General features: G+C 43.4%; 1 protein-coding gene across 1 annotated transcript in view; it reads right to left on the bottom strand.

Annotated features, from left to right (window-relative positions):
• LOC121851876 (nesprin-3-like) overlaps positions 1–23,045 on the bottom strand; it is a gene marked incomplete at its 5' end in the record, with an annotated part of 31,630 nt that extends 8,585 nt beyond the window's left edge. The window contains 11 exons of the mRNA XM_042345958.1: positions 2,638–2,798; positions 4,688–4,843; positions 5,682–5,804; positions 8,221–8,364; positions 13,774–13,932; positions 15,744–15,918; positions 16,523–16,656; positions 16,915–17,244; positions 19,647–19,808; positions 21,252–21,561; positions 22,873–23,045. Of these exons, the coding sequence (XP_042201892.1) occupies positions 2,638–2,798; positions 4,688–4,843; positions 5,682–5,804; positions 8,221–8,364; positions 13,774–13,932; positions 15,744–15,918; positions 16,523–16,656; positions 16,915–17,244; positions 19,647–19,808; positions 21,252–21,561; positions 22,873–23,045 (2,027 nt within the window). The remainder of the gene's footprint in view (positions 1–2,637; positions 2,799–4,687; positions 4,844–5,681; positions 5,805–8,220; positions 8,365–13,773; positions 13,933–15,743; positions 15,919–16,522; positions 16,657–16,914; positions 17,245–19,646; positions 19,809–21,251; positions 21,562–22,872) is intronic.
• Between the last annotated feature and the right edge of the window lie 711 nt (positions 23,046–23,756).

Here is a 23,756-nt window from a genome sequence, read left to right as displayed (position 1 = left end):
GTGCTGTTCCCACCAAACTTCACTCATACATCTCCCTCCACTCACTACTCCAGCCCCTCCAGTCTGATTTCCATAGGCCAGCCCTCAACAAGGTTAGAGAACTCGCCTCGCAAGTGAGAGACCTGCGATTGATTCCCGGCTGGGCGAAATCTTGGGCAGATTTCCTTACTCCGCACGCTTCTGTTTACCCAGCAGTAAAGTAGGAACCCAGTTGTTAGTCGATTTCCGGGGGCTCCCCCCCCCTCTGGCTCCCCCCCCCACTCTGGGCTCCCCCCCTCTGGGCTCCCCCCCCCCCCCACCTCTGGGCTCCCCCCCCCTCTCTCAACCGCTGCCTTGGGATGTTCACCAGCGGGGGAGTGGGTTGGAATGTTGGAAATAGTCTCAGGCCAGATGTGGCCCGCGGGCCGCCAGCTAGCCCACGCTGGATGAGGTCCATGTACCTTTCTTAATAGGGAATGCGGCCCAGGGCAGCCAAAAGGCTGGACCTTCCTGGTTTAGATGGAAGGAACCTGAGAGCAGAGGAGCAAAGAGATCTTAGGATTCAGATCCACAAATCACTGAAAGTAGCTACAGGGGTAGAAAAGGCAAAGATAAGGCCAATAAAATTTGGGACTTTTTATACCCAGAGGGACAAAGCAGAGAAGTGAGGCCATGTTGAATTTGTACAAAACTTTGTTTGCACTATATTTGGAGGTTTTGTCCAGTTCTGGTCTCCACATTATAAAAAGGGTATTGCACAGATGGAAAGAGTACAGAGGAGGGTTTCACTAGGATGATACAATTAAACTTTCCAACTGGGATTTTATCAAGTCTGCTTTCCTCCACAATACCCCTTACTTCAACAATAACAACAAGATTTTATTTATAGAGCGCCTTTCACGTCTGGAGGACGTCCCAAAGCGCTGTACAGTTGGGTCAGGACCCGAGCATTGGGGGGAAATGGTCAGGGTGAGGGGAGGGAAGGAGGGAGCGAGGAGGCGGTAGAGTCGAGAGGGGAGCTAAAGGCACAGTCAAAGAGAAAGGTCTTGAGACCGGCCTTGAAGGAGGAAAGGGAGGAAGCAAGACAAAGGCACTGGGGGATGGAGTTCCAGAGCCTTGGGGCTGAGAGGCTGAAGGCCCGGCCACCGATGGTTGGGGCGGGGGATGTGGAGCAGACCGGAGCCAGAGGAATGGAGGGTACGGGCAGGTAAGTAGGGGGATAGTAGGTTGGAGAGGTAGGAGGGAGCAAGGCCGTGAATGGCCTTGGAGGTGAGGATCTTGAATTTGATCCACTGGAGGATGGGGAGCCAGTGGAGGCGAGCGAGGGCGAGGGTGGGAGTGATGTGGTCGCGAAGCCTGGTGCGGGACAGTACACGAGCTGCAGAGTTCTAAATGACCTGCAGTGTGGAGGGAGGGCCGGAAAGGCCGGCGAAGAGAGAGTTCCCATAGTCCAGCCTTGAGGTGATAAAGGAAAGGACCAGTGTTTCAGCCGCGTGAGGGGTGAGGTAGTGCCGTAGTCTGGCGATGTTTCGGAGGTGATGGAAGGCGGTGCCAGTTGTGGCGCGGATATAAGGGAGAAAGGACAGCTCAGGATTGAACAGAAAGCCGAGGATCCTGGCTGGCTTTGAGAGGTGGAGAGTGCAGCCTTGGATCATCGTGGAGTCCTGAAGCTCAGTGGTTAGAGCACTCGCTTTGCAAGCGAGAGATCTGAGTTCAATTCCAGGCAGGGCCAAACCTTGGGCAAGTTTCCTTACTCCACACGCCTCCAAAAACAATAATAAAATTGGTCATTTTCAATCTACGACTGTTTGTGGGACATTGCTGTGCGCAATTGGCTGCCGCGTTCGCCCACAAATATACAGTCAATTCACTTTACAGTGTATTCTCTGAAGCGCTTTGGGACGTCCTCCCGACGTGAAAAGCGCTATATCAAATTCAAGGATTATTATTATTATTGGATGCTGATGCTGTCAGCGCCTGAGGTGTGAAGGCGCTGAAGTGAGCCAATCAGGAGGGCCTCAGTTTTGTGCACATTGAGCTGAAGAAAGTTGTCTCTCGTCCAGGACTTGATGTCAGACAGGCAGCTGTCAGGACATCAGGGGTCATGGAGTTGAGGGTAGAAGAGGAAAAGTAGAGTTCCACCACGACCTATCCCCGCCACAGCCGAAACCCTCATCTCCCTTTCGTCACCTGAAACCATAGGAAAACAGGAACAGGAGGAGGCCTTCCAGATCATTTATAGCCTGTTCCATAAGTTTCCATGTCTCTTGTGTTACTGCTGTCAGTGAGCTTCGTTGTGTTGCTCGCTAAAACAGGAAGAGTGGAATGGAAATAAAAATGTACAATTTCCTTCATTAGGAAACAACATCTTTACAATTTTTTTTACAATTTCTTTGATTGTATCTGGTTTCTATTTGTTAAATGCTTTGATATAACTTAAAAAAATAAGTTGTCCTGTAATTGATGCCAGTTGCGGCAGCAGAAAATCTGCTGGACTGTTCTAGTTTCATTCTAGGAATGGTTTAGTGAAACTGCACTAAAATCCTAATCCTATTTGATCTACAAATGAACAATTTGGAATTGTGCCAGACAAACAAAATGAGAGAGAATTAAAATAAGGAAACAATAAGAGAGAGAGAGAAGGGAGAGAGAGTATACCTGAAGTGTTTGTTCAGTTCTGTCCACATTCTCTGCAGATGTTCAACTTCATCCTGAATATATTTTCTTCCATCAGGAGAGGTATTTTTCAAAACCGTCTCTGCCTGGACTTCAATCTGATGGAGCTGAATCTCCTTCTCTGTAAGCTCTGCTGTTAGTAACTGATTAAAGAGCAATTCAAATGAATTAACAGCTAAAACCAGCATCTAATTCGGCGTGGTATAAGCAACAGTTCTTTCACCCCGACTCAACTCACTTTATCCTGTGATCATGTGTTGATTATTTTACTTGGGGTGAGCTGGCACCAAGATGACATTTTTAACAAGGAATTAAGTATTGAATCTCCCTTTGTACTCTGACAAATTGGGGTCAAGCCGAATAAGCTTGAACAAGCAACCGAGGCGTTTTCTTGAGGGAGCCAGAGGCAAGGTTTTAGCTGATTAAACTCCAGAAGTTAATCCCAAACTCAGGGATTCTGAAACCTTGGATCTTACCAATTTGTGCCTAATACTCTCTGGATTTGGATAGGCAGGGGGAGTTATTCTGAGTGTGTATTCCAGACACAAGGCAGATTTGGAATTCTGTCCATTATGGATATTCTTGAGAAAGGTGATGAGTTTCTGCATACTTGACACCCGTCTGAACAAATCTCCCCAGCAAGGTTAATGAGTTTCCCTTTCCTACCCCAGTGGACTCTCCTACTCTGCCTCATTCGCCCACAAAATATGCAGTCAATTCACTTTACAGGATATTCTGTGAAGCGCTTTGAGACGTCTCGAAGACGTGATAAAATTAAGACGGGATATCAAATGCAAGAATTATTATTGTTGTTCCTTCTAATTGTAGGTGACATTCCTCCTCCCAACTCCAGTGTAATAACTGTAAGCTCCAGGGAAACAGGATAGACACGTTCTGTAGGTGTGGACATTCAGGAGACTTTCACTTCACAGAGAACAACAATTCTACCTTTACCTGTGTTGCTATCATACTTAGATCTTAAAAATTATGAAGAAGTTAGCAAGTTAGAATCACATAATTATACAGCACAGAACGAGGCCATTCAGCCCATTGTGTCTGTGCTGGCTCTCTTAAAAGATCATCCAAATCAATCCTACTCCCCCACTCTCTCCTCATAGCCCTGGAAACTTGTCCTCCCCAAATAATTATCTACTTCTCTCTTAAAAGTTCTTATGGAATCGGCTTCCACCAGCCTTTCAGGCAATGCATTCCAGATCCCAACAACTCACTGTATGAAAACATTTCTCCTCACATTCCATTTCTTTTAACAACTACTTTAACTCGGTGCCCTCGGGTTACCGACCCACCCGTCAGTGGAAATAGTTTCTCCTTGTTCACCCTAGTGAATCGCCTCATTTTGAAAACTTCTATCAAGTCTCCTCTTAACCTTCTCTGCTCCAAGGAGAATAATCCGAGCTTCTCGAGCCTCTCCTGATAACTGAAGTCCCTCATTCCTGGTACCATTCTGGTCAATCTCCTTTGCACCCTCTCCAATGCCTTGACATCCTTCCTAACGTGTGGGGCCCAGAACTGAACACAGTCTCGAGCTGAGGCCTAACCAGTGTTTTATATAAAGGTTCATCATAACTTCCTGACTGTTGCATTCTATGCCCCTATTTATAAAGCCGTGTATCCTGTATGCTTTTTTTTTAAGCAGCTTTATCTACCTGTCCTGCCACCTTCAAAGATTTACTATATGAACCCCCAGGTCTCTCTGTCCCTTCACCCCCTTTAAGATTGTACCATCAGCTTATATTGCTTCTCCTCATTCTTCCTCCCAAAATGCAGCACTTTGCATTTTTTCACATTAAACTTCATCTGCCACGTGTCTGCCCATTTTCCCAGTCTGTCTATGTCCTCCTGCTATTATCCTCCTCATGTTTACTACTTTTCCTCGCTTAGTATCATCTGCAAACCTGGAAATTGTACTCCGTATACCCAAGTCCAGGTCATTTATATAGTTATTAAACAAGTCATGTATTAGCAAGTTATTAAACAATAATCTGGTCTATTTTTATTGTATAAACCACACCTCAGCTTCGCTGCTCCACCACTGCAGATCTTGGCTGCTGTGACTGTGGGATTGCAGTCTGCGCTGGATACACAGCAGCCAGTGCTGGAGAATAGAGAGGTTCTCGAGATACAGCTGATGCTCCATCACTATCTGCTCACTTGTTCCAAGTGATGTCTGAAAAACAAGCAAATCACAAAACAAAAGTTTTCAGGCACTGGTTAGTTGCAGAAACATTATTATTATGTATTTAGGTGAGCCTGAACAAACTAACAGCAAAAACAATCTTTCTCTACAGATCTTAACTTTTAAACTTAAATATTCAACATTTACAATTCTCCAGACCAGCTCTATCCAGCCTGACCCTGTCCCAGCCTGACCCTCTTAGAAATACATCTTTTCAACCATTTCCTGCTCCATTTATAAGTTCTTAGAGATGCTCTTTCTATGCGAAAGGCATTATAAGTGAAGTTATAATAAAGGTTGAAAGCCTTCATCCGGGCTGTGAAGTACATATGTGACTCCTGCGATACCCTCCCTTTGTGAGATATCTATTATTATATCTTCCTCCCACACATCTGGCCAAACTCCATGTGATAAACATTTAAGCATTTTGAGATGTCCTCCCCTCTTGAAAGGCACAATATAAATGTAAACTGTTCTGATTGTTCTTACGGTCAACTCCCCCCTACCTCTCCCCGTGGCTCAGTGTCAGAGTCCATCACTATGAACCCTCCGCATGACGGGCGCTATATAAATGCAAACTGTTGTTGTAAATTGCATTGTATCCACTTTATTACAAATTGTCTGAATTATGAATTAGGATAAAATTAGGAGAATATAAAGGACCAAAATTGAGCCAAAGCAGCAATGCATAATAAGTGATGTCAGGAGGACGTCTCAAAGTGCTTCCCAGGATTTTTCTGTGAAGTTCAGTGACTTGTGTGTTTTGTGAAGTAATTCCGGGAATGAACTGATACCAAAGGGATGACTTATCTTTACACACTGAGCATACCTGAAGAGATTTGCTTAATGAACGGCTTGTGGCAAGAATCTGGCAACGAAATGGGCTTGAAGCCAATGAAGTGTGCAGATTATTTACTTCAGCTTCAACCTCCAACAAAACCCTCTTAATGAACTGTAACAAAAAATCCAGACACAAATACATGCTAAATTATTCTCAAACTAGAATGCATTTAATACAGATAACCAAGCTCTGATTTCAACTGGATCTAAGTAACTGGAGCAAAATGATACTAAAATTGTAATAATTTCATAGATTCATCTGTCCTGTCTAACAAACGTTCTGCTTGGGTAAAGATTTACTGACTGCTGCTAAACAGACAATTGATAATCTTTACAGCACAATCATCTAAGAGCGTGTAAAATGTCCTCCTTGTAGTTACAATTTAGGTTCAGAGAGTTTAACTATAATTAGAGAATGTATCTGATAATTATCCAGCCTTTCACAATATTTTACTGTTAATGTTTCAGTAGGATTTCCGGCCTCAGCAGAGAGTAGTGAGAATGAGCCTGATGTTGGAGGGATGAGCTTTGCAATTACAATTTGAATTACAAAGCCATTTACATTTGTATAGCTTCTTTCATTTTGGGGACATCTGAAAGCACTTTACAGAGATGATAGCTTGCTCACTGATGGTGGGAAGATAGGGCAGGGGACGTGAAGAGGCCAGTGTTTGCTGAGCAAAAGGAGCAGCCAGATCGGTAGACTTGCAGAAGGTCACAGAGAGGGTGGGACAAGGCTATGGAGGAATTTGAACGTGAGGATCAGCTGGGGAATGGGGAGCTAGTGGAGCCAAGCAAGGATGGAGGTGATAGGCTTGTGCAAGTGAGGACATGTGCTGCAGAGCTATGGATAGTCTGTAGCATGTGCAGGGAGAAGATGGGAATAGTCAAGGCTGCACTTGATAAGTGGTCTCTGCAGCCTTGGGGAGAGCTAGTGGCGAAGGCAGACAATGTTCTGGAAGTGATGAAGAAAAAATAAGCTAAGTTTCTTCATGCATAAAAACATAACAAATAGGAGCAGGAGTAGGCCATTCGGCCCCTCGAGCCTGCCCCACCATTTAATAAGATCATGACTGATCTTCTAACCTAATTCCATTTAGCCGCCCTATCCCCATATCCCTTAATCCTTTTAGTTTTTTTTTAAAAATCTATCGATCTCAATCTTGAATATCTTCAAGGACTGAGCCTTTGGGGAAAGAATTCCATAAATTCACTATCCTCTGAGTGAAGAAATCTTTTCTCAACTCAGTTCTAAAAGGCTGACCATTAATTCTGAGACTATGGCCCTAGTTTTAGATTCTCCAACCAAGGGAAACAGTTTCACACTATCTACCCTGTCAAGACCCTTAAGAATCTTATAGGTTTCTATAAGATCACCTTTAATTCTTCTATATTCTAGAGAATATAGGCTTAGTCTACTCAACCTCTCCTCATAGCTCAACCGCCTCATCCCAGGAACCAACTTAGTGAACCTACGTTGCACCCCCTCTAAGGCGAGTATATCCTTTCTTAGGTAAGGAGACCAAAACTGCAGACAATATTCTAGGTGCGGCCTCACCAATGCCTTATACAATTGCAGCAAGACTTCCCTACTCTTGTATTCTAACCCCTTTGCAACAAACGCTAACATGCTATTAGCCTTTCTATCTAATTGCTTGCTGTACTTGCATACTATCTTTCTGTGATTGGTGTACAAGGACACCCAAAACCCTCTGAATACTAACACTACCTCGTCCCTCCACTCTCGAAAATAATAATAATCTGCTTTTCTTCTTTTCTACCTAGGTGAATAACTTCACACTTCCCTAGATTATACTCATCTGCCACCTTCTTCATTTAACTTGTCTATATCTCTCTGCATCCTCCTTGCGTCCTCCTCACAGCTTACTTTCCCACCGAGCTTTGTATCATCTGTGAATTTAGATACATTAAGCTCTATTTCCTCATCTAAGTTGTTGATATAGACTGTAAACAGCTGAGGCCCAAGCACTGATCCTTGCGGCACTCCACTCGTCACAACCTGCCAATCTGAGAAGGACCCATTTATCCCCACTCCCTGTTTGCCCTATTCTATGCATATTACATTGCACTACAATACAAATTTGTATTTATATCGGGAGGATGTTCCAAGACACTTAGATTATAGAAAATAGAGACAGAATAAAGCTCCCTCTAAATTTTTGTCCAACATTTCCAGGTTGCAGCTTACATCTTGCCCTACATCCCAATATTTCACTTGAATCCCAGACGAGTGCTCCCATATCACACTCACAATAGCAGCTCTGATGTAACCAAGTTAGTGCAAATCTATGGAAAAAAGTTGGAAATTTTTTTTGAGTGCTTGTGCCAAATGGATTGAGATACTTACGCAAACTCTGTTATACAATGAACAGCTTGAGCAATTGAGCTGAGTTGGAAAGTTTGCACTGGAATTCAAAGAATCCCTTTCACTCATAGAAATCTTGCAGAGATTGATGATTTATTGGCTAGCTCTAACAGCATCATAGTCTTATTTGACTCACGATTACCTGAAGCTGTTCAACCTGCTGTCTTTTGGTTTCAAGACTTGGCTGTAATTTCCTGTTTGCCATTAGCTGTACTTTGACCGCAGACAGACGCTCCTGCAACAGTTGGTAAGTAGCAGCAAATTCCTCTGACTGAGACAATGAACTCTGAACAGGATAAATGGAGAGAATTTGTTAAAGTTCTTTTAGGCCCATTCTAAAGTTGTTTTTCTGCTTGATTTTCCTTATTCTGTTTTCTGAGCCGCACTAAGATTGGTTTGCTCTACAGATGTCAAACACTGAGACGCTTTGCACAATACAATACCAAAGATCCACCACTTCACATCCACTTCACTTAGCAGGTAATTGCAGGCCAAGGAGTGCTGTAGCTCAGTGGTTAGAGCACTCGCTTTGCAAGTGAGAGACCCGAGTTCAATTCCAGGCAGAGGGCCAAACCTTGGGCAAGTTGCCTTACTCCACACAGAGCCTAATAATAATCCCTCCAAAACCACAAACAATAATCAATTGTTCATTTTCAATCTACAACTGTTTGTGGGACATTGCTGTGCACAATTGGCTGCCGCGTTCGCCCACAACTATACAGCCAATTCACTTTACAGTGTGTTCTGTGAAGTGCTTTGGGACGTCCTCCCGACGTGAAAAGCGCTATATCAAATGCAAGGATTATTATTATTATTGCATAAAAACCCATAACAAAGTTTATTTTCAAGAGAAAACCCTCATCCCTCATTGTGGAGTCCTGCAGCTCAGTGGTTAGAGCATTCGCCTCGCAAGCGGGAGAGAGAGCTGGGTTCGATTCCTGACAAGGCAAAATGTTGGGCAAGTTTCCTTACTCCATATGCCTGTTTACCTAGCAGTAAGTAGGAACCTGGTTGTTAGTCGATTGGTGGATCGTTTTTCCGGGGGTAATAATTCCTTAAAAAAAATACATTGGTCACTTCAATCCACGTCTGTTTGTGGGACACTGCTGAGAGCAATTCGCTGTTGCATTTCATCCACAAAATATACAGTCAATTCACATTACAGTATTCTGTGAAGCTCTTTGAGACGTCTCAAAGACATGATAAGGTGCTATATCAAATGCAAGGATTATTATTATCCCTGATAATATGGCTGTGAGGCCGCACTGAACCTACTCCGTAGCTTTTACAGCTTTCCTAGAATTGAGTGCCAAAATACGCAATACTGTAACTGTAGCTAGGCCAACATCAAGTTCAACATAATAATAATAATAATCCTTGCATTTGATATAGCGCTTTTCACGTCGGGAGGACGTCCCAAAGCGCTTCACAGAACACACTGTAAAGTGAATTGACTGTATATTTGTGGGCGAACGCGGCAGCCAATTGCGCACAGCAATGTCCCACAAACAGTCGTAGATTGAAAATGACCAATTTATTATTGTTTTTGTTTTGGAGGGTTTATTATTAGGCGTGTGGAGTAAGGAAACTTGCCCAAGGTTTCACCCTGCCTGGAATTGAACCCAGGTCTCTCACTTGCAAAGCGAGTGCTCTAACCACTGAGCTACAGGACATATATTCATATATTCATAAGCAGAGAGCCCAGCAGCGTGAGGAGGGAACTGAGTGAGGTAGAACAGAGTGAGAATTCAGTTAAGGAATTTGGTGAGAGTGGAAATTCAGTGTAAAGAGGGAAAGAGGTGCATAATTATAAAATATATAAGTTATATTAATATAAAACATGTCTGGGAATATGGCAAGGTAGCCGAGACCGGTTGCATGCATGATGTGTGCCATGTGGGACCTCCAGGATGCTTGGTGAAGGGAGTAGACCGGTATTTCTGCAACCAAAGACGCATGGTATGTTGCCTCCCGGGTGCCAGGGTTGAAGATATCACAGAATGGGTGCAAAACATTCTACAGGGGGAAGGAGAACATCAGAAGTTGTGGGATCCATGATGTAGGGAAAAAAGGGCTGAGATCCTACAGGGGGAGTATCAGAAGCTAGGGAGAGCAGTTGATGCAGTTTATATGGATTTTGAAAAGGTGTTTGATAAAATTGCGAGGACGGAAGCATTGCTGGATCTTGCCCTGGGGAATGAAATAGGTCAGATTGAACAGGTTTCGGTAGGGGTGCATCTAGGTAACAGTGACCACAATATTTTAGATTTAGATTACTCATGAACAGGGACAAAGTACAGTCAAGGGTGAAAATGCTTGACTGGAAAAGGGCTAATTTTGATGGGCTAAAAAGGGACCTAGAGTTGGTGGACTGGCAAGTAAGACAAGCAGGTAAAACGACTCATGAGCAATGGGAGATCTTCAAATATATGATAGCTCAAGGTCTAAATAGATATATTCCCACAAAAGGGAAATGTACGACAACCAAGCCAGCCTGGATGACCAGGGATCTTCTGTCTAGGATGAAAAAGAAGAAGACGGTGTACGACAATTGGAAGACGCAAGATACTGAGGATAGCAAAGCGCATTATAGAGAATGCAGGAGTGATCTTAAAAGAGTGATAAGACAGGCAAAAAGATCGCAAGAGGTTAGCGGGTAACATAAAGGGGAATCGTAAAATATTTTACAAGCTCATAAAGGAAAAAAGGTTAGTTAAAGGTAGGGTGGGGCCAATCAAAGACAATGACAGCAATCTTGTTGTGGAGGCAGAGGGCGTGGCTGATGTACTGAATGAGTACTTTGCATCTGTCTTCACAACGGAAATGGATGCCCCAAATGCTGCAGTATTGGATGAGAGGGTAGAGGAAATAGATCAGATTACTATAGCAGAGAGGAAGTTCTGAAAAGATTGACTGGGCTCAGAATTGATAAATCACCAGGACCAGATGGGTTTCACCCAAGGTGCTGTGGGAGATACGGGTTCAAACAGCGGAGGCTTTGGCCATTATATTTCAATCTTCATTGGACACAGGAGTGGTGCCAAGAGACTGGAGAGTGGCTAATGTTACCCCCTCTACAAAAAGGGGCAGAAAGACAAGCCCGGAAATTACAGGCCTAACTTCGGTAACAGGAAAACTAATGGAGACCATAATCCGGGACAGAATAAATCTCTACTTAGAGGAACATGAGGTAATTAGAGACCCCCAACATGGATTTGTTAAAGGCAAATCTTGCCTAACAAATCTAATAGAATTTTTTGAAGAGGTGACTGCAAAGGTTGATGAGGGAAATGCGGTAGACATTATTTACATGGATTTCAAAAAGGCTTTTGACACAGTACCGCAGAGATTAATAAAAAAATTAGAGGCCCACAGTAGTCAGGGGACAGTGGCAGTTTGGATTAGGAACTGACTGAGTGACAGAAAGCAGAGGGTTGTGGTTAATGGGTGTTTCTCGAAATGGAAGGAGGTGTGCAGCGGTGCCCCCCAGGGATCAGTATTGGGACCACTGCTCTTTCTAATATACATTAATGATTTGGACTTGGGCACAGAGAGCACTATTTCCAAGTTTGCAGATGATACAAAGTTAGGTGGGGTAGTAAATAGTGAAGATGACTGTAACCAACTGCAAGCAGACATACACAGAATGGTGGAATGGGCTGACATGTGGCAGATGGATTTCAATGTGGGTAAGTGTGAGGTGATACACTTAAGTAGGAAAAATGATAGGAGGCAATAGACTTGGTAGCTCAATCTTAAGGGGGGTGAACGTACAGAAAGATCTGGGTGTTCAAGTAAGCGAATCATTAAAGGTAGCGGGGCAGGTAGATAAGGTAGTAAAAAAGGCATTTGGTGTACTGAGCTTTATTAATAGGGGCGTAGAGTATAAGAGTAGGGAGGTTATGGTTAATCTATACAAAACACTGGTTAGGCCTCAGCTGGAGTACTGCATCCAGTTCTGGGCACCTTACCTCAGGAAGGACATAAGGCACTGGAAAGGGCGCAGAGGAGATTCACGAGTATGATACCAGGAATGGGGAACCTTAGCTATGAGGACAGGCTGGAGAAGTTAGTACTTTTCCCATTAGAGCAGAGAAGGTTACGCAGGGACCTGATAGAGGTCTTCAAGATCATGAAAGGTTTCGACAGGCGAGATAAGGAAAAGTTGTTTCCGCTGGTAGGTGTGTCTGTGACCCGTGGCCACAGTCTTAAGATACCTACCAAAAGAAGCAGAGGGGAGGTTAGAAGAAATGTTTTCACTCAGCGAGTTGTTGGAATTTGGAATGATCTGCCTGAAAGGGCAGTGAAGTTCGATTCGATAACAGCTTTTAAGAGAGAACTGGACAGGTATCGGGGAAGACGGGTTTGCAGGGTTATGGGGAGAAAGCTGGTGATTGGGGTTAGTGAAAGTGACGCTCTGTCAAAGAGCCGCACCGACTCGATGGTCTGAATGGCCTCCTTCTGTGCCGTAACATTCTATGAACCTATGCATGAAAAATAAGAAACTTGTCAGCAAAATAGAAGCCCACGGTATTAAAGGGACAGTGACAGCAGATACAGAACTGTCTGGGAGACAGAAAGCAGAGAGTGGTGGTGAACGTTTATTTTTCTAACTGGAGGGAAGTGTACATTGGTGTCCCCCAGGGATCAGTATTGGGGCCACTGCTGTTCTTGATCTATATAAATGACCTGGACTTGGGTATAGGGAGTACAATTTCCAAGTTTGCAGATGATACTAAGCTGTGAAAGGTAGTAAACATGAGGAGGATAGTAACAGACTGCAAGAGGACATAGACAGAAAGGGAAAATGGGCCGACACGTGGCAGATGAAGTTTAATGTGGAGAAATGCAAAGTGCTGCATTTTGGGAGGAAGAATGAGGAGAGGCAATATAAGCTGATGGTACAATCTTAAAGGGGGTGAAGGAACAGAGAGATGGCACAGACACGATGGGCCGAATGGCCTCCTTCTGTGCTGTATAGTTCTATGATTCTAACTTACTAACTTTTTCATAACTTTTAAGATCTAAGTAGGATAGCAACATAGGTAAAGTCAGAATTGTTGTCCTTTGTGATGTAAAAGTTTTCTGATTGTCTACAAAATGTCTCTATCTTGTTTGCCTGGAGCTTAGTTACTTCGCTGGAGGAGCAGTTGGCAGGAAGTGATGGGCCGAATGGTCTCTTTCTGTTCTGTATGATTCTATAACATCCAGGCTCAACTACGCAAACTCTCGGCTTGTTGACCTCCCCAACTGCTCCCTCCATAGGCTACAGATAATCCAGATCTTTGCAGCTCGTGTCCTCTCCCACAATAGGCTCCGCGACCCTATCACCCCCATCCTTGCCGGACTCCACGGGCTTCCCATCACACAGAGGAGACCGTTGGCAGATGGGCCTTCAGTTAAGTTTCATCTCCTGCAATTTTTCACAATTCTCGTCACAAATTGATATGTTCCCATGTTGGGAACATCAGCAAATTTCTATTTTGTTTCCTTGATTCTCAAATCTTGTAGCAAATCTGGCAATGCCTCAGCAGAAAATATCACAAAATAAATATTCCTTTCACAGGTCAACCTCTCAATGAAGTTGTTTAATATCTACTTTGTCTGATAAAATAATAATTTTGTATTTGATCCAGCACTTCCTATCCACATTGCTGCTTAGTAACGTTGGTTTGTTTGACAGGTCAGACAGTACCTGCAGCTTCTGTCTCAGCTCCAGCAGCCTCTCAGTAAGCAGCTGTGTCTGCTGTAACACATCAGATAAATCTTCACTGGAGTCAATGCCCATTGTTCTCTGCTTCACCTGGGAGCTGCTGAACTGGTTGTGCAGCAGAGAGCTCTGCGACAGGCAATCCTGAGAGAGAGAATGAGAGAAAACATTTTGTTCATTAAACTGAATTAGGGAATGAGTGAAAATGTTTGAGCCTCCAGAATACTGTAAGAAAGGGCCAAACTGAGCATTTACTATCACAATCTCTGTCTCCAATGTGAACATTTTCAGTTGGTAAAGCTGATAACTTTGTAATTCCTGTTTATATCCAACCTGATAAACTTGTGGCTTTAGCTACAAATCCAAGTTCTACCAATAAGTCTACTCAAACAGGATTTGTGACGTAAAAGAACCTAACGCAGTGTCTAATATTCACCCACAGACTGATTTTCCTTTGCCCAGCCGGGGGAGGGGGGGGGCTCCGCAGCCGGGGGGCCTCACCATGTTAAAGAGTATCCAAACTAGACAGAGTTCCATTCATGCCCCTACACATGGAAATTCCCATGTCTGGGTGGGATGCACCCTCTCTCCCTGGAGGGACACACTTTGCTTACCTAATTCCAGAGAGTATTTGGTGCAGGTTGGCAAGGTTTACTCAGGAAACTAGGAATACAGTGGAATCTGCTTTAGGGCAGGGAGTTTTGTCTGACTTATCCGGTATCCAGTAACCAAAGTTCTTACTTTTCTCTTCCCGATGTCTCCTCTGCTGAGCGCCTCTTTCCTCCCATTGCCGTTCGCATTGGGCAGGAAGGGGATCAATTAGCAATGGCTCCGTTAGTTGTCAATCACCTCAGAAACCCACTAATTGATCCCCTCAGAAGCAGTTGCTTTCCCCACCCGCTTGTGAATGGATGGAGTCCACTGTCAATCACAATGTGATTCGTCCCATCTCGTGGCACAGAACGTGGGAGTGAGTACATTAAGCAGAGATCAGTGCAGCATTTTCCCCTGAATTAACAGGTGTTTATAAAACAGGCAAGAATACAAATGGATTGAGACCAGACATTACATCCAATTTACCTGGTGTTAGCTAAAGTGGATTCACTATATGTGTTTTTAACATATAGTGAATCCACTTTAGCTAACGCTAGGTAAATTGGATGTAAAAATATTGGATGTCATAATAAAAATAATCCTTGCATTTGATATAGCGCTTTTCACGTCTTCTAGACGTCCCAAAGCGCTTCACAGAATATATTGTAAAGTGAATTGACTGTATATTTGTGGGCGAACGCGACAGCCAATTGCGCACAGCAATGTCCCACAAACAGTCATGGATTGAAAATGACCAATTTATTATTGTTTTGGAGGGATTATTATTAGGCTCTGTGTGGAGTAAGGAAACTTGCCCAAGGTTTCGCCCTGCTTGGAATAGAATATAACAGCACAGAAGGAAGCCATTTGGCCCATCTTGCAGCGTGCCTATCACGTCATTGAAACGCTTCAAAGTGCTTCACAGAATACTGTAAATTGTAGTGATTGTATATTTTGTGGGCGAAACATTGCAGCCAATTGCGCACAGCAGTGTCCCACAAACAGTCGTGTATTAATTCATCAATTTTTAATTTTTTGGGGAGGATTTTTTTTTGCCTTTTGTTTAGAGATATTTATCTGAAAGCAATCCTCCAATCGTCTAACAACTTCAAGCGCTCTGAGACGCCGTCCGGCGAGGAGGGCACTATACAAATCCAAGTTGTTGTTGGGTTCCTACTTACTGCTAAATAAACAAGAGGCGTGTCCAATAAGGAAATTTGCCTAAGGTTTTGCCCTGCCCGGGAATCAAACCCAGTCCTCTCACTTGCGAAGCGACTGCACTAACCGCTGCGCTTTGGGACTCCATAACCAGTTTGACCATCATGTTTTGCTAAAGCATACAATTATATTCAATAAATTACCTCAATTTGCTGGAGGTAAACACCAAGCAATGTTGTGTCTGTGATGTCCGAGGACAAATCCAGCAATCTGCGAGTCCTGCTCCTCCACTGCTGAAACTCTCCCTGGAGCTGCTGAACATTCTGCCTCATTTTCATCTCTACTTGGTTACACATCACATCTAACCTTCCAGTTACCCTGTCAGAAGGTGAAAGAAAAATATAATGTCCACAGTCAGCAATGAGGAACAATCCAGCCATGGTACTATTCCAGGGACAACATTTAACTAACAGGAAAGAAATCACGTGGAGGGAATAAAATCCAAAAGGGTATCCATTTGCCTTTTGCTTAGTGATATCTATCTATCTGTGCTGTTGCTTATACCTGTGTATATGTGCACACCAAGAAATTACCATTAAGTTAATATTATTACGGTAATATTACATACAATTTACATATTCCTACATCTAAAATGTGTTATTTCACATTGTTCTTCATTGAGTTACATCAGCTAGTAATGTGTCCACCTTGCTGGCCTATATGCCATCCAACAGCTCTCCACAATCACCCTCAGTTTGTCATTTTCTGTTGTGTTATCTGCAAATGTTGACATTCTTCCCTCAATTACTAAATTCTCATTGTTACAATGTGCTGTAACAGAACTTTGAATGCTGCTTGAAAGTAAAAAACACAATTTGCAAATCTTACCCAAATAGACATTTTACATCTTGATGATTAGAAACTTCATTAATACAAGTAGTTCCATATTTTTCAGGTTCAGAGGAAAGTTCCTGAATGTTACCTGTGATACTCTCGAATGGCAAGCAGGACACAGTTGGAGAGATTCTGGTCCTGCGACAAGCTGAAAAGTTCCTTCAGCTCCAACATGAAATGTTCTACATGCGGCTGCTCCTCTAATAGCGTTTTCCTGCTGATCTGTGGCACAGAGTAAAACATGTGCATACAACTGGAGGCAGGAAAAGAGGTTGGAATGTGACCGTTCAAGCGTTCTGGGATCCTACCCTGCGTGAAGGGCACTGTATAACTGCAAGTTGTTGGTATTGACAGTCTCTGCCATTGACCATAGTTAAGAGTTCACTAATGTAATGTTATTATGGTAATATTACCCATGAAGTGAATTAAAATGGGTGCTTGAGGAGGCTGTGTGAACCATGACCTCGTGACTTCACTTACCACATATTTCCTCCAGGTAGTTTCCAGTTCGTCATTGGTGTCATCCACATTTAAAGTCTCCACTTCCACCTTATGTACCAGATTGTTGAACTCGGCCACGTTTTTCTCCAGTTGCTGAGCCCTAGACGTGAACTCCTGCTGTGATTGAAGCAACGCTTCCTTGTCCTGTGTGCAGCTCAGTCGCAATCTTTCCCATTTCTCTCTCAGCTCCTCCAGTTCCCTGGTGATGTGCTCAGCGCCAAGTGGAGATGTATTCCCTGTTACAGCTTTGCCATTATGTTCCAGTTGCAGCAAGTCTTCTTCTTTGCTACTCACTGCATCTGCCAGCTCCTGTGAAGGTCATAGCTTAAATTCTTGAAAAAGTATCTGGCTAACGAACATCAAAGATCTCCTTATTCTTGTGAAAGAACAATGATAGCGGTTGTATCTCTCTCAAGATGAATTTCTATCCTTATTTCTATCCTCGTTATGGATATATTAAACCCAGAGGTTCTGAAAGCCTTTCATAATCAGTAAAAGATTATTTCCACTTATTGGTGAATCGGTCAAATCGTTAATGTAAGTTGTGAACAACAGTAGGTCCCAATACCGATCCTTGTGGAACACCACTTTCTACCTCCTGCCAGTCTGAGTAGCTCCCTTTACCCCTCCTCTGTTTTCTGTCTTGAAGTCAGCTTGCTATTGATTCTGCTATGTTTCCCCTGACTCCACATGCACTGACCTTATTTATTAGTCCAATATGTTTTTTTTTAAATCCAAACATATTACATCTACATTCCCCTTGTCTACTATTTCTGTTTCCTCTTCGAAGAACTCAATGAGGTTGGTCAAGCATGACCTTCCTTTTTGAAATCCGTGCTGACTATTCTTTATTATATTTTCAGTTTCCAGATGTTTTTCTACTACCTCTTTCAGTAAGGATTTCATTATCTTTGTTAATAAAACCCATTATAGTACTAGAACCATAGAATTATATAGCATAGAAGGAAGCCATTCGCCCATCGTATCTGTGCCGCTCTTAAAAAGAGCTTCCAAATCAACCCCACTCCCCCATTCTCTCCCCATAGCCCTGATCAACCCCACTCCCCCACTCTCTCACCATAGCCCTGATCAACCCCACTCCCCCACTCTCTCACCATAGCCCTGATCAATCCCACCCCCCCGCGCTCTCCCCAGAGCCCTGATCAACCTCACTCCCCCACTCTCTCACCATAGCCCTGATCAACCCCACTCCCCCACTCTCTCACCATAGCCCTGATCAATCCCACCCCCCCGCGCTCTCCCCAGAGCCCTGCAAACTTGTCCTCCCCAAATAATTATCTACTTCTATCTTAAAAGTTGTTACCAAATCAGCTTCCACCAACCTTTCAGGCAATGCATTCCAGATCCCAACAACTCACTGTGTGAGAACATTTCTCCTCACCTCTATTTCTTTTAGCAACTATTTTAATTCGGTGCCCACAAATTACCGACCCACTCGCCAGTGGGAAGAGTTTCTTCTTGCTCACCTGAACGAATCCCTTCATAATTTTGAAAATTTCTATTAAGTCTCCTCTTAACCAAGGAGAATAATCCAAGCTTCTCGAGCCTCTTCTGATAACTGAAGTCCCTCATTCCTGGTACCATTCTGGTCAATCTCTTTTGCACCCCCTCCAATGCCTTGACATCCTTCCTAAAATGTGAACTGAACGCAATCCTGCAGCTGAGGTCTAACCAGTGTTTTATAAAGGTTCATCATAACTTCCTGACTGTTGTATTCTATGCCCCTATTTATAAAGCCGTGTATCCCGGAAGCTTTTTTAATAGCTTTATCTACCTGTCCTACCACCATCAAAGATTTACTTAAATGAATCCGCAGGTCTCTCTGTTCCTTCACCACCTTTAAGATTGTACCATTAGCTTATATTGCCTCTCCTCATTCTTCCTCCCATGCCCACTTTACCAGTCTGTCCATGTCCTCTTGCAGTCTGCTACTGTCCTCCTCACTGTTTACTACTTTTCCTAGGTAGTATTGGAAAAGTATAAGTTAATAATAATCCTTGCATATTGTGAAAATGTCTCACAGGATTTACTGTAAAGTGTATTGACTGTGCATTTTAATTATAATAAACCTTGCATTTGCTATAACACCTTACCACAGCATTGAGATGCCTCAAAGCACTTTGCAGGATATACCACAATGTTCCACAGACAGCCATGGAGCAAGTAACCAATTTTATTTGAGGGATTGTTGGCCAGCTGACCAGGAAAACTCCATTCTCTTTTCCAATAGCACCATGGGATTTTCAGATGTCCACCTCAACAGGCAGATAGAACCTCGACTTAATATCTAATCCAAAGGAAGATACCGCCAACAATTCAATAACAAATTATATTTGCATAGCACCTTTCACATCAGGAGGATATCCTAAGGCACTGGACAGTCAGGGATTTGGACCAGAGCTGGGGGTTGGGACCAGGAGAGGTGGAGGGCAGGGAGGATAGTGGTAGGAGGGTGGTCGAAGGCGGGTTTTGAGATGTGCCTTGAAGGAGGCAAGGGAAGGTGCAAGCGAAGGGACATGATTTTTAAACCAGGTTTTGGAGTGAAAGCAGGGGATGTTATACGCTATAGTACCTATTTTAACTTCTCTTGCATTCAAGATTTGATGGAAATTGCGTGTTGTTAGGTCTCGGTTCACAAGTCATGACTTACTTTATTTAACATATTGTCCAGGTGTAAATGGTTGACGTACCCTTAAACCTTTCAGTATTTCCTCAATGGAGCCTGTGTAGTCTTTTGTCGTAATCCCATCATATTTTTCGCTGATGGAGTTCAGCCAGTTTTGGAATTTGTCCAAACTCTCTTGGTATTGCTCATGCTCTTCTGTAATTGCTTCTAAAACATTCACTTTTTCCTGAAACAATCATCAATTCCACAAATGAGGTTTATATGCACTGCCCACCAGAGTTGTTCATCAACACAATATTTAACATCTCCTTTTGAAAGGATGGATATCGGCAAACATCAATGATCTAGACGAGGACATTGAATGTAACGTATCTAAATTCGCGGATGACACTAACCTAGGTGGGAGAGTAAGCTCTGAGGATGATGCAAAAAGATTGCAACGGGATATAGATAGGCTCGGGGAGTGGACGAGTAGGTGGCAGATGGAATTTAATGTGGGGAAGTGTGAAGTTATTCACCTCAGTAGAGAAAATAGAAAAACAGATTATTTTCTAGAGGGGGAGAGAGTAGATAGTGTTAGAGTGCAGAGGGATTTGGGTGTCCTTATACACCAGTCTCAAAAAGTTAGTTTGCAGGTGCAGCAGCAACTAAGAAGGCGAACGGCATGTTAGCGTTCATTGCAAAAGGTTTAGAGTATAAGAGTAGGGAAGTCTTGCTGCAACTGTGTAGAGCCTTGGTGAGACCGCACCTAGAGTATTGTGTGCAGTTTTGGTCTCCTTATTTACTTGCCCCCGAGGGGGTGCAGCGTAGATTCACTCGGTTAGTTCCTGGGATGAGGGGACTGACCTATGAGGAGAGGCTGAATAAACTAGGGCTGTATTCTCCAGAGTACAGAAGAATTAGGGGAGATCTTATTGAAACATATAAGATTCTTAAAGGGCTGATAAAGTAGACACTACTGTTTCCCCTGGTAGGAGAATCTATAACCAGGGGTCACAGTCTGAAAATTAAGGGTCAGCCTTTTAGAACAGAGTTGAGGAAACATTTCTTCACTCAGAGGGTAGCGAATTTATGGAATTCAGTACCCCAGAAGGCTGTAGATGCTCAGTCCTTGAACATCTTCAAGGCTGAGACTGATAGATTTTTAAAAAACAGAGGCATTAGGGGATATCGGGATAGGGCAGATAATTAGAGTTAGGTCTGAAGATCAGCCGTGAACTTATCGAATGGCGGGGCACAGGCTCGAGGGGCCGAATGGCCTACTCCTGCTCCTAATTCTTATGTTCTTAAACTGACATTACTGCTGACAATAACTAAAAGCCATGCAATTTAGTGAGTCTGAATAAAAATTTAAAGATTTGCATTTCAAAATATTGAGCAGAAATCACAGCATCTCAAGTAGGAAGCTGAACAAACTAAGGACATGAGCCTACAAGGTGAGAACACAGCACCACTTGCTAAGAGGAAAACATGACCCACGACAATCTGGATTATTGTGCTCTGCAAATTAACCAGAGTCTCGGGAGCTGTCAGTTGCTTCTGACTAATCCAGTTTTTACATAACCATTCTTCTGGCCAATACCAAACTAAATAATTCTACAAATATACCAGAATCCTCAATCAACACCTTCACCAAATAGCTGGCTAATTTCTCAGCAGATTGTCAAACCTTTGCTTGTCTCTGCAGCTCTTGGTGTTCAGCATTTACTTTCCGCTGAATGTCCTCATGGAGAGTCGGGTCTTTTGTTTTCTCAAACAAGGATCCTCTCTCCTGTGCCAGTCGCTGCAGCAGGGCGGACTGGTTGTGGATGTTACTGAGTAGGATCCGGTGATGGCTAAGTTGTAACTGTTTTTCCTTTAGGTCCAGCTGTAACTCCAGGTTAGGCTCCAACTTCTGCTTCATGTTCAAGAACCAAGAAAAATATTCTCCTTCTGCTTTCAGATACTCGGACCAATGCAGTAAAACCCATTCAATTCGACTAAAGTGCAAAGAGGGAAATATAATCAGTTTCACTCTCAACTCTGAAAAATCAGCTGTTGAAAGGATCAGTAACTCCCTACAAAACAACCACATTCTATTCTCTGGGAACGGGGAGGGGAGAGGTTAATGGGAGCTGAATTTGCTCCAAGATGATAAGCCTAGCCACAGAATGTCAGAACACTCTGTGGCAGGCACTAGCCCAGTTTCTTGAGCCAGGCAGATCTGCAGTACTCCAGGGCACTGCTGATGACACACTAGCCAGCTTGGCTCATTGGCAGGATTTAGGAAGGGTACAAGGGGCAGGGATTATTCCCACTTGGCTCCTGTTAACCCTGCAAGCTAAAGCCCTAATTGGTAGAGTGGACCTAGCTGTACATGCAGCAGGAAGCTCCCTATACAGTGTTCTCAATTGCAAGCTATGCATTTTCAGCTGGTTAAACCCCAGTAGTTACTCCAACGCACACTCTGTAATTCGCCAAAGTTTCGACTTTTGCCAGATATTCTCTGGAATTAGGTAAACTGAGTGTATCACTGCAGGGGATAGGGGAAAAATGTCAGGCACCTTGCTGATAAAAAAAATATTTTCTGAACAATGCCAATATTGGAAAAATATCTCTTCAAGCTTCATGTCCCACACCATCCACAGTCGAGCTTTCAGCCTCTCTGCTCCCACTCTCTGGATCTCCATCCCAGAGTCCCTGCAACTTGCCTTTTCTCTCGCATCCATCAAGGTGCGTCTCGAGACTTTCCTATTTAACCAACCCTTTGGTCATCTTTCTTCCCACATTCCCCCAGCCCCACCTTGTTTTCCGCTGGATGTGCAGATGTCAAGTAAAGGCACACCCAGCTCGGGGGCAAATTATGCACTGCCCAGCATCTTGGGACATCCTCTTGATGTGAAAGGCACTTTACAAATAATAATCCTTGCATTTGATATAGCGCTTTTCACAGCGGAAGGACGTCCCAAAGCGCTTCACAGAACACACTGTAAAGTGAATTGACTGTATATTTGTGGGCGAACGCGGCAGCCAATTGCGCACAGCAATGTCCCACAAACAGTCGTAGATTGAAATGACCAATTTATTATTGTTTTTGGTTTTGGAGGGATTATTATTAGGCGTGTATGTAAATTTGTTGTTGTTATTGATAGATTCATAGTACAAAGAGTGAAACGTCCTCTACACTGTCCATCCAACACTCAGGTCAGCAACCGCACGGTTTGGAGACAGAGTACACTGTCTTTTCACACTCGCAGGTCAAATGCTGAAATAATGCCTTCTGTACTCGGGTGTGAAAGCTGCCTACCTACCTGTGACAATGGATCATGGATATTGTCGTCTCCTCCCACATGGTTTTGATCTCTTTCAGTGCCGCTTGGATCTCATGTTTTTTGTCCCCTTTCCTATTGTGTAGGAGGGACTCGGCTTTCAGCAGCACCATCTGCAGTTTGAGTTTCCCTTCAGGTTCCTCCTTCAAAATATTCTGCGGTAAAATCAATCAGTTACTAATGTTACCTAAACCCATTTTCAATCAGTTTATGAAAATAGGCTAGTATTCTTAATTTACCGTAACTCTACAATATATCCACCAGGTAAGTTACATAGTAACATACATTTCCCATTCCAGGCCATCAGGTGTTAATGTAGAATCTACATAGACTCCAACTTGTTCCTTGCTGGATGTAGAAGTCAAGTGAGGGCAAAATTGTGCTCAATTGTAATGCCCCTCACAGCTGATTGGACTACTTCATGTCTGGGCTCTGTAAGGAATGGCTACTTGGGCAAGTTATTGTGGAACTGCACCCCAGTAAATAATAATCCTGCATTTGATATAGCACTGGAGCACATCATCACAAAGCTCTTCACATGATTTATGGTAAAGTGCAATGACTGTGTAATTTTAGGTGAACATGACAGCCAATTTGCGCACAGCAATATCCCCAAAACAGCCATGAAGCAAATAATACTTATTTATATAGCTCCTTTGCATCAGGAAGTCATCTCAAAGCGCAAAGACTGCAAAATGGAATGATTTTATTGTGTGGGCAACCCAATTTATTGTTGGCCTGGACACCAGGAGAAACCACTCTTTTCAAATAATGCAATGGGATCTTTAATGTCAACGTGAACAGGCAAGTAGGGCCTCAGTTTAAAGTTCCTTCCGACAGAAGACGTCGCTGACAACGGCCAGCAC

Source organism: Callorhinchus milii, unplaced genomic scaffold (assembly GCF_018977255.1).
Source record: "Callorhinchus milii isolate IMCB2004 unplaced genomic scaffold, IMCB_Cmil_1.0 Scaffold175, whole genome shotgun sequence".
Classification (NCBI taxonomy): domain Eukaryota; kingdom Metazoa; phylum Chordata; class Chondrichthyes; order Chimaeriformes; family Callorhinchidae; genus Callorhinchus; species Callorhinchus milii.
The sequence above is the reverse complement of the archived record's forward strand: the minus strand, read 5'-3'. Positions and strand labels throughout refer to the sequence as shown.